This window comes from Festucalex cinctus, chromosome 11 (assembly GCF_051991245.1).
Source record: "Festucalex cinctus isolate MCC-2025b chromosome 11, RoL_Fcin_1.0, whole genome shotgun sequence".
NCBI classification, from domain to species: domain Eukaryota; kingdom Metazoa; phylum Chordata; class Actinopteri; order Syngnathiformes; family Syngnathidae; genus Festucalex; species Festucalex cinctus.
The window spans coordinates 19058557-19074468 of record NC_135421.1 but is presented as its reverse complement, the minus strand read 5'-3'; the positions used below and the strand labels follow the sequence as shown (position 1 = coordinate 19074468).

The 15912-nt window shown below is 41.4% G+C and overlaps 2 protein-coding genes across 2 annotated transcripts; both read right to left on the bottom strand.

Annotated features, from left to right (window-relative positions):
• Nucleotides 1-33: 33 nt before the first annotated feature.
• Nucleotides 34-5141, bottom strand: hsd3b1 (hydroxy-delta-5-steroid dehydrogenase, 3 beta- and steroid delta-isomerase 1). The gene is made up of 4 exons (XM_077537348.1): nucleotides 4685-5141; nucleotides 3838-4162; nucleotides 2771-2935; nucleotides 34-1718 (listed from the first exon to the last, which is right to left on the bottom strand). The coding sequence occupies exons 2-4, from the start codon at nucleotides 3989-3991 to the stop codon at nucleotides 910-912; spliced, it is 1128 nt and encodes a 375-aa protein (XP_077393474.1). The 5' UTR covers nucleotides 3992-4162; nucleotides 4685-5141; the 3' UTR covers nucleotides 34-909.
• Nucleotides 5142-5163: 22 nt separating this feature from the next.
• On the bottom strand, nucleotides 5164-15851 carry LOC144030775 (kelch-like protein 9). The gene is made up of 11 exons (XM_077537337.1): nucleotides 15249-15851; nucleotides 14785-14838; nucleotides 13516-13646; nucleotides 13202-13401; nucleotides 13007-13139; nucleotides 12751-12947; nucleotides 12604-12679; nucleotides 10487-11056; nucleotides 10236-10415; nucleotides 9504-9617; nucleotides 5164-7205 (listed from the first exon to the last, which is right to left on the bottom strand). The coding sequence occupies exons 2-11, from the start codon at nucleotides 14787-14789 to the stop codon at nucleotides 6709-6711; spliced, it is 2103 nt and encodes a 700-aa protein (XP_077393463.1). The 5' UTR covers nucleotides 14790-14838; nucleotides 15249-15851; the 3' UTR covers nucleotides 5164-6708.
• Between the last annotated feature and the right edge of the window lie 61 nt (nucleotides 15852-15912).

Sequence of the window (15912 nt, the reverse complement as noted above, 5' to 3'; positions counted from 1 at the left end):
GGCGCAGAAAAAACACACACAAGACAACCGCAATTATTTTGAAGTAGATAGTCATTTTAATTAGTTCCAAATAAAAATTAGCAAGTAGTATGAGAGTTTCCATTGAAAATACTCATTAGACTCAGTGGTGCTTCTGCAAAAAAACAAAATTGTAGGTGGCAAAGAAGCCTCACTGAAAGAACAAACATTACAGTATTGTAAATGAGTATCTCATCAAAATGTTATCAGTAGTGCTTGGTTTTTATTTTTATTTTTTTTGGTAATTTTGTAGTCTTATATGCAAATTATCACCTGTATAAAACTTAAATTCAAATTTTGTCGTAGTTTTGCAATTTGGAGATACTTCTGCGTCACTGTAGTTTTGCGAAAACAGGCACAAAATCACTATCACTATTCACAGGGGATAAAGACCGGACCGGGTGGGCTCGTGAATAGCGAACATTTGTATACAGTATAAATTGAAATACATTGGGAAAAACGTTGGACAAATGGTTGGGGGAAAAAAATATTGACCCTAAACTGCTTAAAAAAAAATAAAAAATCAGTTAACCCTTTCTTTTATGTTAAATGCGCTCTTTGTTGATGTTTTCAAACTCAACTTACTCTCTTTTTCTATAAGTGAGGCTACCATGGGAGTTGTGCGCCTCTTCTTGATATGAACACAGGATACCTTGGGAGTTAAGTGTTGCTTTCTTTGATGTGTTTGAACTCAAACGCTTTTCAAACAAACATACTTTTTCTTTGGGCAACTGAACTCAACTCACTCTTTTCCTTTATGTTTGAACTCAGACTACCTGTGTTGTTTCAACTCAGGCTACAAAGGGAGTTGTGCGTCACTTTCTTTTGATGTTTTAACTCTGCGTTTTTCAATTCAGCGTACTCTTTCTTTGAGGGGAATCAACTAAATTTTTACTTGGACCATATTTTCTCGCGTTGTTTGGGCAGCTGCTGAGCCAGCCAGTGGGTGGTGTTGCTGCGCGCCTCCTGCCAGGTGTACTTGGGCGCGTAGCCCAGCTCGCGCTTGGCCTTGTCGTACGAGAAGCTGAAGGGCGTGTTGAGCATGGTCAGCAGCTGCCGGTTGACGGGCGGCACCACCCGCCAGAAGGGCCGCAGCATCAGGCACGCCGCCTCCAGCAGGAAGCAGACCACGTAGAACAGGCGCAGGGGCACCACCATCTTGTCCTGGATGGCGAAGCCCAGCGGCGACATGACGGCGTAGTTGAAGTCCGAGTAGCTGATGTGCGGCGTGTCGTCCGACACGAAGTAGAACTTGCCGGCCACGCGCGCCTGCCGCTCGGGGTCCCGCAGGCAGCGGGCGGCCTGGAGGTGCGCCGCCGCCACGTTGCCCACGTAGACCGGATTGACCTTGGCCTCCCGCAGGGACATCCGGTAGAGGACGTCGCCGTTGCGCACGCCGTCCGCCATGTGACCCAGCAGGAAGCGGCAGTCCTCGCCGTAGATGTACATGGGCCTCAGGGCGCAGGTGGCCAGCCGGCCGCCGTTGGGCAGGGGCTCGCCGTTGTAGCCCAGGGTGCGGTCCTCGGCCTCCTTCTTGGTCTTGCTGTAGGAGGTCTTGAGGGAGGAGCGGTAGGCCATGCCTTCGTGGCCGTTCACCACCGGCTCACCCTCCAGATTGGGGCCCATCACCTCCACCGTGCTGGTGTAGATGAAGGACGCCACGTTCTCCTGGACGCACGCCTCCAGGAGGTTCTCGGTCCCTGGAACATCACTGGAGCTTCAACCAGCCAGATTTTGCTCAACAAAAATCTGTTTTTTTGTTAACAACTGTCGGCTCTCGTAGAAGCAATTTGGTGCAGCTTTTTGTGAGCAATTTGTAGTTGGACCAAAGTTTGGACGCATGTCACACTTCATCTAAAAGGAGCAAAGTCATTTAAAGCATAAAAGACTCATTTTGTTTGGTTCTGCTGATCAAATTCCAAACTGTGCAACCTTTGTTTTTAAACAAGCTAGCGCATTATTAGCTGTTTCACAAAAAGTATGATGACTTTTGGGTTTTGGGGCTTTTTGTGATCCTAACTTTGAAAAGATAAGTTTAAAAAAAAAAGAAAAAAAACAACTTATTTTGATAGGTCAATACTTCCTGCTTTTCCGTTGGCTCTGTAGTACTCTCAGTTGCCATGTTTGAGCATCATTTTGTAATCAATTAAAATATTTTTTTTTAGGCTGAACTCCAAATTACCATTTTTTTGTTCACAAAAAGCTAGAGCAAGTTAGGTTAAAATTGAAAATGGTTTTGTTCGCAAAAAGCTGAACAATGGTGAACAACTTGCAATGGAAGCTTTTGGGGATATAGCTCTTATTTTGAAAGGCCCTGACTACTATGAATTTGTGCAGGTTTGCTTTTATTTTGGTAGTTTGCTACTTCCTGTTGTGTTCCATTGCCACAGGCTTGATAGGATTCTCAGCCTCTATCACAAGGCGCAGCAAACTCGGTTTTCGAGGGCCGGAGTCCTGCAGGTTTTGGATGTTTCCATTCTCCAACACAGCTGATATATGATCAGCTCATCAAGCAAGCTCTGCATAAGCCTGATAACAATCCTGTTGATTGGAATCAGCTTGTATTGGAAGAGTGAAACCTCCGAAACCTGCAGGACTTCGGCCCTCGAGGCCCGCCCCTGCTCTATCATGAGCAATAATTTGGGTCTGGTATGACCGTCGTGGTGCATTTGAATGCCACGTGTTGACAGGAAGTAAGGAGAGCGCTACGTTAGCCGCCCAGCCTAGCATCAACATTTGCCGGCACCCGCACCTTTGACGTTGACGCTGTATATCTCGCTGGACTCCACAGCTTCGATGACGTCGATGATGGACGCGATGTGGAAGATCAGCGTGGCCCCTCGACACGCTTTCCTCACAAAGTCGCCGTCTCTGATGTCGCCCTCCAACGCGCTCAGCTTGACATTGCCTCGGCATTCTGAAACGCAGAGAATTTCGCTGAATATGACAAGCAAAGGCAGAGTAATTTTAATTCTAGCCCAAGCAAAATTATTGGATCTTTGAGCTTTGATTCCAAACTTATCCAAATTTGTTTGTGTTTCTACAATAACAAAAATTTGCTTAATTTGTTGTTGAGTTTTTTTGTAGTCTAAAACATGTCATTTCATTTTTTTTGGGGTGACATAATCTTTTTAAAACAGCTTTTTTTTTTTTCCAAAACATACATCAGCTACAGCTATCTTTTTAAAAAAAAACCTTTTTTCCATGAAAATCTGAAAACATATCTGAAACATACCTGTATTTCCTTCATCGGCATTTTAATTTTTTTTCTAAAAAAATAAAGTTTCCAACTTTGTATTCTTTGAAAAATCCAAAAACATTATCTATAAATACATACATATATTCCTTTTGTTTGTATTTTTTTTTTTAAAGAAAATTACAAAAAAACAGATTAATGAAATGAAAATAATTATAAATAAAATGAAACAAATGTCAGTTTAAATGTTGGTTTTTAAAAAATCTGAAACAAATAGTAGTTGTAATTTTGTTGTTTGTAAAAAAAAAAAAGTAACCATCAATTTTAATTTTTTTTTTATCAAACTTTTTATCCCCATTTTCTTTACAAAATATATATTTTTTTAACATGAGAATTAAAAATCCATTTTAATTTTGTGTTTAATTTTGTACACAAATCATTTTTTCTTTCCTTTTTTGACCCAAAAAAAAAAATCAACAATTTGTGAGATAACCCACCCACCCCATCAAAAAAAAAAAAAAAAAAAAGCAAATAAAAGAAACAACAAATACTTATTCTGGTCAGTTCTTCAGATACAAATGACAGCAACAACAAATCGTGTGAAATCTGACCCTTTTTGTTACCTTCTAGACTTTGAAGCAGGTCCTGTTTGACGTCGATATCAAGGAGTCGTATCTCGCCGAGGTTTTTCTCCTGGTCCAAAAGCATCCTAATCAGCGTCTTTCCCAGGAAGCCGCACGCTCCCGTCACCACGCACACGTCGCCGTCCAGGGACATTGCAGATCCTACACAGTGTGACAAAAGAAAAGACAAGAAAAAGAAGCGGGACTTTGAGTGAAGATGAGCGTCACCAAGAAGAGCGCGATGGCTTTTTATAAGGCAATGTGGAGGATGGACAAGGATGCTTAGAGGAGGGGAGGGGCTGTGCTCAGGCTGGCTGCCAGGAATCTGCACATAAAAAGGAAACACGAAAAAACTCAATTGAAGATGTTTTAATGTGAGACTTTTATAAACCCTAATCGTACTTTTAACCCTTAAACATGGTTGGTTTGAGATCCTACTTTGAAACTGTCACCCTGGCTACAGTATGTCTATTACTAATATTATTATTATTACCCAAACACCAAACTTTTCCTGAAATTAAACTATGAAATTACAACCCCCAAATTGATACTCTAACCATACCTTGAAAACATACTTTGAAACACTAATCCAAGTTTGAGACCCTAATTTGAAACTAGCCCTGACTTGAAATCCAACGCTTTGTTTTTAAACCACATTTTTGAACTGTACTTTGAAACCATATCTCCATCTTCAAACCCTACTTGAAAACCATACTTTTGAGGCCCTAAAACATTTCAGTTTTGGCCTTCATGGTGTTTTTTTTTTTTTTTTCTTTATCTGGATCAGCAATTTTGACACACTCATCTATTTTATTTATTTATTTTTAATAAAAATAAAAGTAGAGACCTGAAGTTGCGTGCGAATTCAATGTTTTTTCTGTGTGCTGCTTTGTTTGCAGTCCTTGGCCATGTCAGATGTCTGCGTTCTTATCTTGAGCCGAAGGACGAACACACCTAATGAAATGTGAGTGTAAAATGATGGAAAAAAATATTTAAAGAGAAATACTTTAAAAACATATCGTTGCCAAAATAGAAATAGACACATCCCAAAATGATTTTACTAGCGATGCTAATATGTAGCCGCCTAGCATCAAGATGTAAAGAGTAGGAAACGTGCCGAGACAAGGCAATTATGTCTTGAAGTTAGTAATGCTAACTTGTAGCTACTAGCCACCTAGCACATTGATGTAATGGTAGAGAATAGAGAATATTCAAATGTAAACGTCAACATCGAGTGACTGATCATTCTGATTAGTTAGCGAATCAAACAAGAAATGGACGAGACGAAAGCACACAAACGACAAAGAAGGCAAACGGATGCCACTCTCAGGATTTGCGAATTTTTAAAACTTTATTTGTATCTTATTGAATGCCTATCGACAACATGGCCACCTGGACAGAACTGCATGGAAGCTTGGTTTACGCTCATGATTTTCTGTGCTACTAGTTTCTGGACTAAAAGTCCTGGTTACCCCCCCCCCTAATGCCAAATCTCTTGATGTTGATGTAACTAATGCTAACATGTAGCCACCTAGCATTTAGACAATGTTGCACATGTGACATTTACAGTGATGCTATTGGTAACATGTAGACGGCTAACATCAAGAAACCAGACTGGGAATTAGTCACTGATCTGAATATATTACCGGATAGCCGATAAGCCAAGACTTTTGAAGTCGCAAGGCCGCCATATTGCTCCTCCCAAGAAAGCTTTCTCCGCATACGATACATTTACAGTATCGAAATTGGAGATATATATATGGTATATGTCTAATCTGTACGTACACCGTATAGTTTACACAGTAGTCTACTCGCGAGATGGAATGAGCAAAATGGCCGTCCTGTGACTTCAACGGCTTGCACGGGCGTGTACGGGCTATATTGGCTCTCCAGTCATATCTTCAGATCAGTGGAATTAATTGTCACAAACACTGGTTTTGTGACCACAAGCTTAGCAGAGGTCCAAACTCATGACCGGACCTGATGTTTGGGCGTAACGAGCTTTCAAATGAGCTACAGTGTCGAGCTTTGTCCATGCTGCGCAAATGACCTTCATTTTAGGAAATTACAAAGGGGGAAAATCGTCATGGTGCTCACATTCCCTCGGGCTTCCCATTGGCGCTAACTGAACATTGCTTCATTTCTTTGGCGTTTTGGGGCATAACCACAAAATAATTGGGTTGGAAATAATGAATTTGAGGAATGTGATATTTGGTATGCATGTCTATTATGATCAGGAAAAAAAACTCTGAAGAAGTCATGGTAGGAAAGACACAGGGAGTCAGCCATTTTGGCTCAAAGTGGCCATTTTAGCAGGACAATTCTGCCTGGTAAAAATGTATGTTTGGCAGTTATTTGAAAATAACATGAATAGACAAAAAAAAAAAAAAAAATGGGTTCAAAGTGGCCATTTTAGGGTCATCTAGCAGGTAATGTTCTTCCTGGCAGTTTGTTGAAGATTCAACCGCAAAGTTATTTTTTTTTTTACTTTTTTGGTAGGCAAGTCTGTCACAAGTGGACCCACAAAAAATAAAAAATAAAAAAAATATATATATGTCAAGAAGCAATTGCTGAAAACCACACAGTTCATCTGCCATTTTAGTTCCAAATCGCCATTTTAGGCTCATTTTGATGTCAGTCTTTCCTTGTAAAAATGTAGATTTGGTAGTTTTTTGTTGTTGTTGTTGAAAATTCAGCCCCTGAATCCAGTTTCACTCAGCCATACAAAATTTGGTCACCATGTCTATCACAAATAGACCCACAAAAAAGTCTCAAGAAGCAATGCTGTAAAATGCACAGGGGAGCTGCCATTGTGTTTTGACGTGACCATTTCCAAAAGAAAAAGATGTTTTGCCTGACTGCTACCAAATTTCAGTTGTCGCCTTTGGGCAAGGGTCCCTCCTGGATCTGCGCCTCGTGCACCGAGCCCTCAGGCAGATGAACGGTCATGGTGCAGGCCCGAATCCCGCCCAGCGGCTCTAAAATGTCAAACACGCGGTCCCATGCGTCTCTCTCCGGGTCGTAGCGCTGCACGATGTCCACCATGCAGCGGCTGTTCCACGAGTACCCGCCCACCACGTAGATGCGACCGTGGAGGACGGTGACCCCCACGTCGCTTTGACCTCTCGGCATGGGCGCCACCACCGTCCACTGGTCGTGCGCGGGGCTGTAGTACTCGCACCCCAGCACGTCGTCGTAGTCGCTGCTGCCCAGGAAGTGGTTGCCGCCCATGACGAAGAGGCGGTCCCCCACGGTGCACATGCAGTGCAGGCCACGCAGCTCCGTCATGTCGGCGCGCCGCGTCCACGCGTCCGCCGCCGGCTCGTAGCGCCACAGCTCCTTCTGGAAGGTGTCGTGGGTGATGCCGCCTTGGTGATAAATCATAGGAAAGTGGGATTCAGACAACTGGACCAAGGCATAAGATGAATAAGCGCCTGCTTTGGGCCCCGTGAACACTAGGTGGCACCCAAGAGCAACAAAACATTGACTATTCTATAGAGGAAGAACCGAGTAATACAAAAAAAATAACATATACATGGCACTTTTTTTTTTTTTTTTTTAATACATAGTAAATTTGAACACACAAATATGAGCGCAAAATAAAGTTACCTGATCTGTATCTCTACTAGATCCACAACTACAGTATGTTGAGAATGATTACTTCTTTTTGCTACTAATTTGTGGAAGTGAAAGATTTTTTTGTGGACCATGAAACCACACTGCTCACCGTGTTTGTCTGAAAACCACATGCGAAGAAGCTGTGGGAAGCAACAAAGTACGAATGCGTGCTTTTTTTTTTTTTCCAGCTATCTGTATTCTGTACTCGAGTATTTTTATTTTTTTTCCTGGTGACTTTTTACTTTTACTCCCCACATTTGAAAATTAATTTTCTTGACTGTCAAAAAGGCTTTGTCACTTTTTTTTCAGGCTCGGCAGATGACGAGATGAGATGGTTGAGAATTTGGGTATTTATAAGGAAGAATGTGAACATGGACATAAAACGATGACGACGCAGATTTAGAGACGCAAGATATAACCCATCCAATTCTCATCTTTTTGGCTCAAACAAATCAAATGGACAAAATGTGCTTTGTTTTAGCTCCACTGGCAACCATACATGCCCACCTGGCAATGCAGCAGGTAATACAGGTAGTCCCATGATTTTGAGTCCCTTAAAAAGAGGGAGGCACAAATACAAACAGTTGTAATTCCTGCATTGTTCACCTAATTTTAATATAAATAAACTCAAGTTAAAAGTGAAATTGTGCAGTTAATTATAGCACATCTTATTTGTTTCATTTCAAATCCAATGTGGCAGCGTTAAAATTAAAATCCATTTTTACATTTTGTGCTGACGTACATTTCAGACTGTGTCATTTTAATCATCATTTTTTTCCCACACAGGTATACGGACTGTACGTGTACTTACTAACAGAGTATGAGAACTTTTTGTCATCGTCCGTGTTCAAGCGCTATCGCGATCAGACACCTGTTTCCTGTGGTGGGTCGAGGCTGTGAGCGTCTACACTGACAAGCTGCCACTGTGACAGGAAGCGGTTGGGGAGAAAAGGTCAACTCGAGCACTCTTATGCCACTTGTCAAAAAAGAAAGTTGCAATTGATCCAATTAGGGTTCGGGCTAAACAAAGAGTATTTTTTTTAAATTCAATAATATACCATATACTGTATTTAGGAAACAACATGTATTCATTCAAACAAATTGTTTTTTTTTTAATTAAATAAATAACATTTACTGTATGTTATATTTAAAAAACATTTTATTAGTTCAAACAGAAAATTGTTAGCATTTTTCAAATTTGGACTTTTCAGCTCTAAAGTAGGTCAACGAGATCTGTTTGTTACACAACAGGAGGGTTTTATAGAGATCCTCTTCAACTATTTCTTTTATTTTTGTATTTTTTTACGCCGGCTCGTTCCGCTTTGATTCAGCTGCCCAACCTCCCACACTCAGCCTTGAATGTCCCGCTTGTGTTTATTTGGAGACAAGGCCTTTTCTGTGAGGACGAATAGTCAAGGTCGCCTCAAGGTCTGTGATCAATCGTTACAGTCACTTTAGAGGAGGTTACGTTTTTTTACCCGCGTTATATTATTATGTCTGCAGGGTCTGGAAGAAAATGTGAAAAAAATATATACATTTTTGCTAAGGATATATATAAAAAAAACCTTAATGGTAACTTAATGGTAAGCCCTAGTAACTAGGAAGGCCTAAGACAAAGTTTCATGAAAGACAAAGCGATAAAACTTCCTCAAAATAAGAGTATGTTCTTGTTAGCGTAAAATCCAACATTATGCTAACCCTTAACATGCTAGTTGATTTTTGACAAATTGAACCAACTTTGTGGATTGCCAGAAATATCCTGCATTTGCATTCATAATAGTTATTTTTTTTATATCAGATACCCTTAAAGCACATCTTTACCTTTTAAAAGAGCTTAATTAAATGCACATTGTTCAATACACCACTGAAATCAACGGCACAAGGGATGTGGATCAAGGATGCGAGAATCTTCTGAGCTGCGCCGTGATTGGCCAAGCTGCGTTTCACGGTACGGCACCCACCTGAGACCACATTTGACTCATTTCCTTCCTGATCTTTGCAGCCAACTGCATTTTTGTGTTGTTGCTACATTATTACATTGGTGTTACCTGAGATGTACATCATGTCGCCATGGACCGTCCCGGCATGCCCGTAGTGAGGCTCGGCCATGTTGCTCACAAAGGTCCACTCGTTTGTCTTCAGGTTGTAGCACTCCACCGAGTCTGTGCAGAAAATAGTTATTGCGTCAACTGAGCTTGTACGCAGGAAACGTTCACGACTTTTTGTAGTTTAACTCAATCGAAGCCAAAAACGTGTAAATACATTTTGGAATACTTTGTCCTTAACTTCCAAAAACGTATTGATACTTTTTTTTGTTTTGTTTTGTTTTTTATGCAAGAGCAAACAGAAGGCTTTGATGCAGCTTTTGACATGAAGAGGTGGCTTAAAGCAATGGTAGTTATTACAAAAAAACGGACAACAGGTGCCAGCAGAGTATAAGAGATCAGCCAAGGCCATGTTGTAGCAAGCTCTTTTTGCCAGTGTTTTCACCAGGAATGTGAATAATGATGAAACTTAGCTATAGTCTAATGCTAATTGCTGCAAAATGGAAACCGATACAAATATACTTTATTTTCTGATGAAAGAAGAGGCTCTAATCTTTCTTTTGGTAGGTTCCATGTTTTTATAGCAATAGAACACAATATTCTGCGGGCCTTGCAAAATCAGTCAAAATCCAGTAAAACAGCAGGAAGCAGTGAAAATGGTTGCGAGTCAGTGAGTTAAGATTGGACGAAAAAGGTGATCTTCAGAACTACCCTGGGAAAAAATAATCCGCTTACCAATCTCTCCCACTGCATTCCTGCCACCAATGGCGTATAGTTTTCCCTTGAGAGCGCTAAGGTGGAAGAAGGTTCTCTTCTCGTTGAGCGACGCGATCTGAAGCCACACGTTGAAGCGCGGGTCGTAGCGGTAGGCGCTATCGATGGCCGTCTTACCCTTGGTGTCGTAAGTACTCTGACCTGAGAAGATAGCACGACTTCACAAAAAGTCTTTCTGTTTCATTTCAACTTGACGTGTTTGACGCTCTCACCTCCGACGATGAAGAGAAAGCCGCCCAGTAGGGCCACACCGTGCTGGTAGCAAGGCACCTCCATGGGCTTGAGGGCTCGCCAGTGACCCGTCTTGTCGTCGTACATCCTCAGCTCGCGACTCACCACCAGCTGCTGCCGCATGACGCCGCCCAGCGCCACAATGTGTGTGGCGTCCGAGCGGATCTGCGTGCGCTCGCTTTGGAGGGCCGGTTGCATGAAGGGCATCATCTGGTAGTTGCTGGCCTCCAGCAGGAGGTTGACGCAGGCGGTCTCAGAACGCATCAGCGAGTCATCCTCCCCATCCTGCTCGTCGTCTTCTTGGTGGGAGATCTGGATCAGGTCGGAGGGGCTCATCAGAGGGAAGCGGATGTGACGCATCAAGGCGTAGACGGAATGGCGGCGCTTTGCGGGGTCGTGAGCCAGCCAGCCTTTGGCAATGTGGTAGAGCTCCATTTCGGAGAAGCCCTTGAGGGAGTTGCTGGCCAGGGCGCCGGTGATGGTTTTCTCAGAGAGTTTCAGGTAGTGACCGCACTGCACCAGGGCGGAAAGGTTGTGGCTCACAAACTCAGCTACCAAAAAAAAAAAAGGGAGTTAGTAAACTTACAATTTGTGCATCCATCATTCGTAGCATTTTCTAGCTCAGGAGTCAGCAACCTTTAAGTCATTTGCTCCCAAAAACGAATACATACGTTCTATTTTAAATATTACCAAACTCCCAAATACGTATTTATTCGCTGTTTTTTTTTTTTTTTTAATTTTTTTTTTTTAATTTTTTTTTTTACGCTAGAACATGCAGAAGGCTTTGATGAAGCCTCTGAACTGAAGAGAATACTTGAAGCAATGGTAATTACAAAAACGGCCAGCAAGTGGCAGCAGAGTATAAGAGATCAACCAGGGCCATGTTGCAAAAAGCTCTTTCCTCACTGTTTTAAACAGATTTGTGAATAATGATGAAACTATAGCTATATTCTAATGCTAATTGCCACAAAACAGAAACGGATGAATTGTACTTTTTTTTTTCTCTCATGAAAGAAAAAGGCTAATCTTTCTTTTGGTAGGTTTTTTATAGCAAAAGAACACAATATTTTGTGGGCCTTGCAAAATCAGTCAAAATCCAGTAAAACAGCCGGCAGCGAAGGGTTTTGCTTCAGTGAAAATGGATGGGAGTAAATGAGTTAATGTCAAAAGAGCCATTTTTAGGACAAATTAGTTACAAGAATAAGGAGACACAAAACGTTTGAACATCACGATGAAGGAAAGAGTACGTTAGGGTTTGTTTAATGTACTGGAGGCCCAAGAGCTAATTAGAGCTGCTCCACAAGACAAAAAAATTCCAATACATAGACAATCATTTTCTTCTACTTTTCATCTTCCGTTTTGGGTTATTTTTTTTGTGGTTGCAATTTTTATACTTCATTTTTTTCCATACATTTTTAGACTTGTTTGCCTTTCTGTCAAATTTCTGACATTTTTTTGCAGTTTTATGAACATCTTTTCTGCCTCTTGCTTTTGTTTTGTTTTATTTTATAGGTATCTTTTGACATTTTTATCTGCCTTTTTTTGCTGTCAATTTTCTGACATTTTTGACAATTTTGTGAACATTTTATAGAATATTTTTTTCTTAACATTTTTTAAAAACATTTCTGTATTTTTTTTAATTCAGTTGTCTTTCAATTTCATGGTCATTTTATGCTTTTTATCCTCTTCCTTTTTGGACATTTTATGGTCACTTTTTGGACATTTGTAGGTATTAAAAAAATAATAATCCATCCATCTTATGCCTTTCTTTTTCTGACAATTTAACTTTGTACTCTAATTTAAAAAAATATATATATATTATTGTTTTTTTTTTTATTGAAACAATTCATTTAAATAATATTCTATATCTACATATAAAAAAAAATCTACTTTTTTTTTTTTTTTTTTTAATAAAGAGATCCACAGGGAACCACAGGAGAGGGACTAAAAAGCCACATGTGGCTGCAGAGCGGTATGTTGCAGACCTCTGTTCAAGCCTGACCTCCAAACCTAAAGCCTTCAGTTACATACATCACTGTTTCACAAGGGCACTTAGGTACCCAAATCCATCATACTACTTGTATATCTCCTTATTTACCGACGTTCGCCTGCAAATCCTCCAGGAGTAAGTCAGATGCGATGCTCTCCACCTCCACGCAATTATCAATCGTGATCTGGATCATGAGGAGACGCAGGTGAGCGGCTGATTCTCTAAAAGAATCCGATGGACTGGACTGAAGCTCACCTCTCTGCTCAGAAGCTGGTTGCAGAAGTTGAGCACCGGCATGACCTGCAAGAAGTTGGCCGCCTCCAGCGTGTCCTGGAGGTTGCCCATGTCCAGGCTGACTTTGGACGTGTAGATGAAGTCTAAAATGTTCTTCAGGCCCAACTTGGTGACGCCATGTAGCTTGATCTCGCGCATATCCGTCTCGCGCATACCCCCTAATAGTGTACAAATATGATTACTTTGCTTTTTATCCATTTTGCAGTGGATGACTTACCTGTGAACATGGCCTTGAAGTAGTCACTGGATGACGCCATGATGACTCTGTGCACCGGAAACGTTTCCTCACTGTCTCCAGGAACCAGCACAACATCGCACAGGATGTCACTTGCCCGGAAAGCATTCAAACCCTGTCAAATAAAAAACAGACAATGATCCAAAGTCCAAAGTCTAGACTAGTCTTGGGTTGTACCTGTAATACAGCTGAACCGTGTTCAGTGCTACTGAACTCCTTGGAAAGAGGCCGAGGGGGCAGTTTGGGCTTGGTGGATTTGTCGGGCCGTTTGGGAGGCATTTTCTGGGCCGGGGGGAGGGGAGCCGGAGCTGGGGACGGAACTTGCAGTGGAACTGGTGCTGTAGGTGGGACAGGGTCAGGGAGAGGAACCCTGTCATCTAGTACAACCAAACAAATGTAATTTAGGCAGCAGAAAGCGAAAAAAAAGTGAAAATCTCTCAATTTTATTCGAAACTTTTTCTTGAGTGTTCTTCCATGTCCATTCCAGTCACCTTGCTGAGCCGGTCGCTCTGGGAGTGGCGCAGGAGATCTGTCGGGCTGACCCGCCGGCCTGGAATGACGTCTACCGCTCAAACGGGAAAAACGGCGGCTCAGCCTCCCTGGTCCGCTGTCGTCTCCGACTCTACGGTGGCAAAGACAGTGGTTGGCAATAGCCTCAAATGTTCTAGCTCTTTTTTTCCCCCACACTGTAGGGGGAAGTAGATTAGGGAGCATCAGGGGACGGGCGGCACCCCAGAACCCCGGAATGGAAACAACCCGGTCGTTATGCCAGCGTGCCGAGTGAAAACCAACCCTGTCACTGAGTTCGATAGATTGCCGACTGGCAAACTCTTCCCCTACACAGTGAATTTGACCCCACCCAGTGTATATACAAATGTGGTGCATTAAAATTGGGAGCAGGTGAGATGTAGTAGAGGGATGACCCTATTTCATGATCAAATATTTGATAAGTAAATGTATGAATCAGAATGAGGGAGTGGGTGTTTGAAAGATCAGATTTCCCAGTTTTTGAAAACTTAAAACATTGAATAACCACAGCGATCAATTCAACTGATCCCGATGTGCTTCAATGTGTTTGGGAAGAATTCTCATATCGTATCGATGTTGTTCGTGCTGCAAGGGGAGGCCATATTGAGCACTTGTAACATGTGAAATAAAACTTGACTGTTAGTACAATACTGTTATTATAAGTGTTTTTTTGTTGTTGCTATTTTTCCTTCATAGAATATTTGATCATGAAAAATAGGGTAATTCTTTTTGAATCATACTGTAATATCCTCCCACTCTGATCCACCCACTTAAAAAAAATTAAAAATAAATTAAATGTGTATGGTGCATTAAAAAAAGAAAATGTTTTAGTTCCTTTAACAACCTAAGGGCCATTAGAAATGAACATGAAAGGTCAGTATAAAGACAAAATTAGCAAATTTCTGTCTCTTTTCACTCCTGACTTAATAGATTTTTTTGAGAGTCTACATATAGTAGACATGGCTCATAAATTTGATGCTAACATTTGGTCTGGTTCAGAGCTTGTGGTCTTTGAGTTTTGTGTTCTACTTTTGTCATTTCAAATTTCCCTGCCATAGTCTGACCCACATGCAAGGCGAACGTTTCGCGATTAAGGGTCATCCATCCGTGTGGTTCAAATTTGGTGACAGTCACACGAAATCCCATCTTTGAAGGGAGACGATAATAAACACTAAAAATGACTGTTTCAGACAAAAACGTTAGTATCGCATCGTATGTAAGAAACGCCTTACCCCATGTTGTTGGTGTTGTGAGTTCGAGGGCTGTTACTGCACTGGTGAGACTTCCTAAATGGACGCAATGAACAACAATGTTCAATTCAGTTTGTAAACATGCAATATTCTCTTTTCACCTTTGTTAACATGCATGGAAATGACATCAGGATATTCGATATGGACTTTTATTGGGAGCGAAAAAAATAGTAATATCACTTTCACTGACCTCGAACTTACTCGAACACGCAAAAAAAACATTTCAAGTACCCATGCTCTAAATTTATTTTAAAAACTAATTAAAAACTTTTCACCCATGTATTGCATCCACCTGATGGAAAAAGCACTTGCAAAACCTTATACTGTTAAGTCATGCTGCAAAATTGTGCAACTATGCTTCCTATTTCCAGAGACACATTTTGTGACCATAGAGGAAGCATCACCAAACACTTCATGTCATGATGCCGGCAATTCGTTCGGCTTACCTGGCCGAAATCCTCCTCAGCAGACTGAACCCCAGGCCTCCTCCCTCCAGCCTGACTCTATGGAAAAAAGAAAGCGCTGCGAGCAACAAAATGTCAGCCGCCCCAGTGGCGAGGTCTCGTCAAGAGCCTTTCGGCGGATTTTCAAACGCGGGCTCGGCTACAGTGCACCCAAGTCACTTCCTGTGTAACTTCTCTTTTGAGCTGTCGACCACATTTGCATTTTGTGATCTGCCAATGAGCTACAAGATTTGATCATCTATTGCACTTATCCTCATTTGGGTTGTGGGTAAAATGGAGCTGATCCTAGCTGAGTGTTGGTGATAGAAGTGGGGTACACTCTAGACTGGTCACAAGTCAGTCATGAGGTACATATAGACAAACAAGCGTTCTCTATGAATTTTGCACTGGTGGCCCAGTTGGGCCAACATCAGTGAATTTGGGCAGCTGTTAATGTCGGACTTTTGGCAAGATAAGTGGGCCACACACTTGACTGGTTGCCAGCCAATAACAGGACACAAGTATTAAAAAATAAAATAAAAATCACGTTCCAATTCATTGTCAATCTAAAAACTAATTAAAACTGAATGAAAAAATAAAATAAATTAATTTAATTCAAATTAACTACAAAAACCCCAAACAAACGAACAAACAAACAAACAGAAAA

Bases quoted from the DNA above. Each gene is read 5' to 3' on its own strand.
- hsd3b1 (XM_077537348.1), bottom strand. From the start codon at position 3,991: ATGTCCCTGGACGGCGACGTGTGCGTGGTGACGGGAGCGTGCGGCTTC. The intron at 2,936-3,837 runs GTAACAAAAAGG...TCTGCGTTTCAG, and splicing joins CCTGCTTCAAAGTCTAGAAG to AATGCCGAGGCAATGTCAAG. The intron at 1,719-2,770 runs GTGCGGGTGCCG...GTGATGTTCCAG, and splicing joins ATACAGCGTCAACGTCAAAG to GGACCGAGAACCTCCTGGAG.
- LOC144030775 (XM_077537337.1), bottom strand. The intron at 12,680-12,750 runs GTGAGCTTCAGT...CTCATGATCCAG, and splicing joins ACCAGCTTCTGAGCAGAGAG to ATCACGATTGATAATTGCGT. The intron at 11,057-12,603 runs GTAAATAAGGAG...TTTTTTTGGTAG, and splicing joins GGATTTGCAGGCGAACGTCG to CTGAGTTTGTGAGCCACAAC.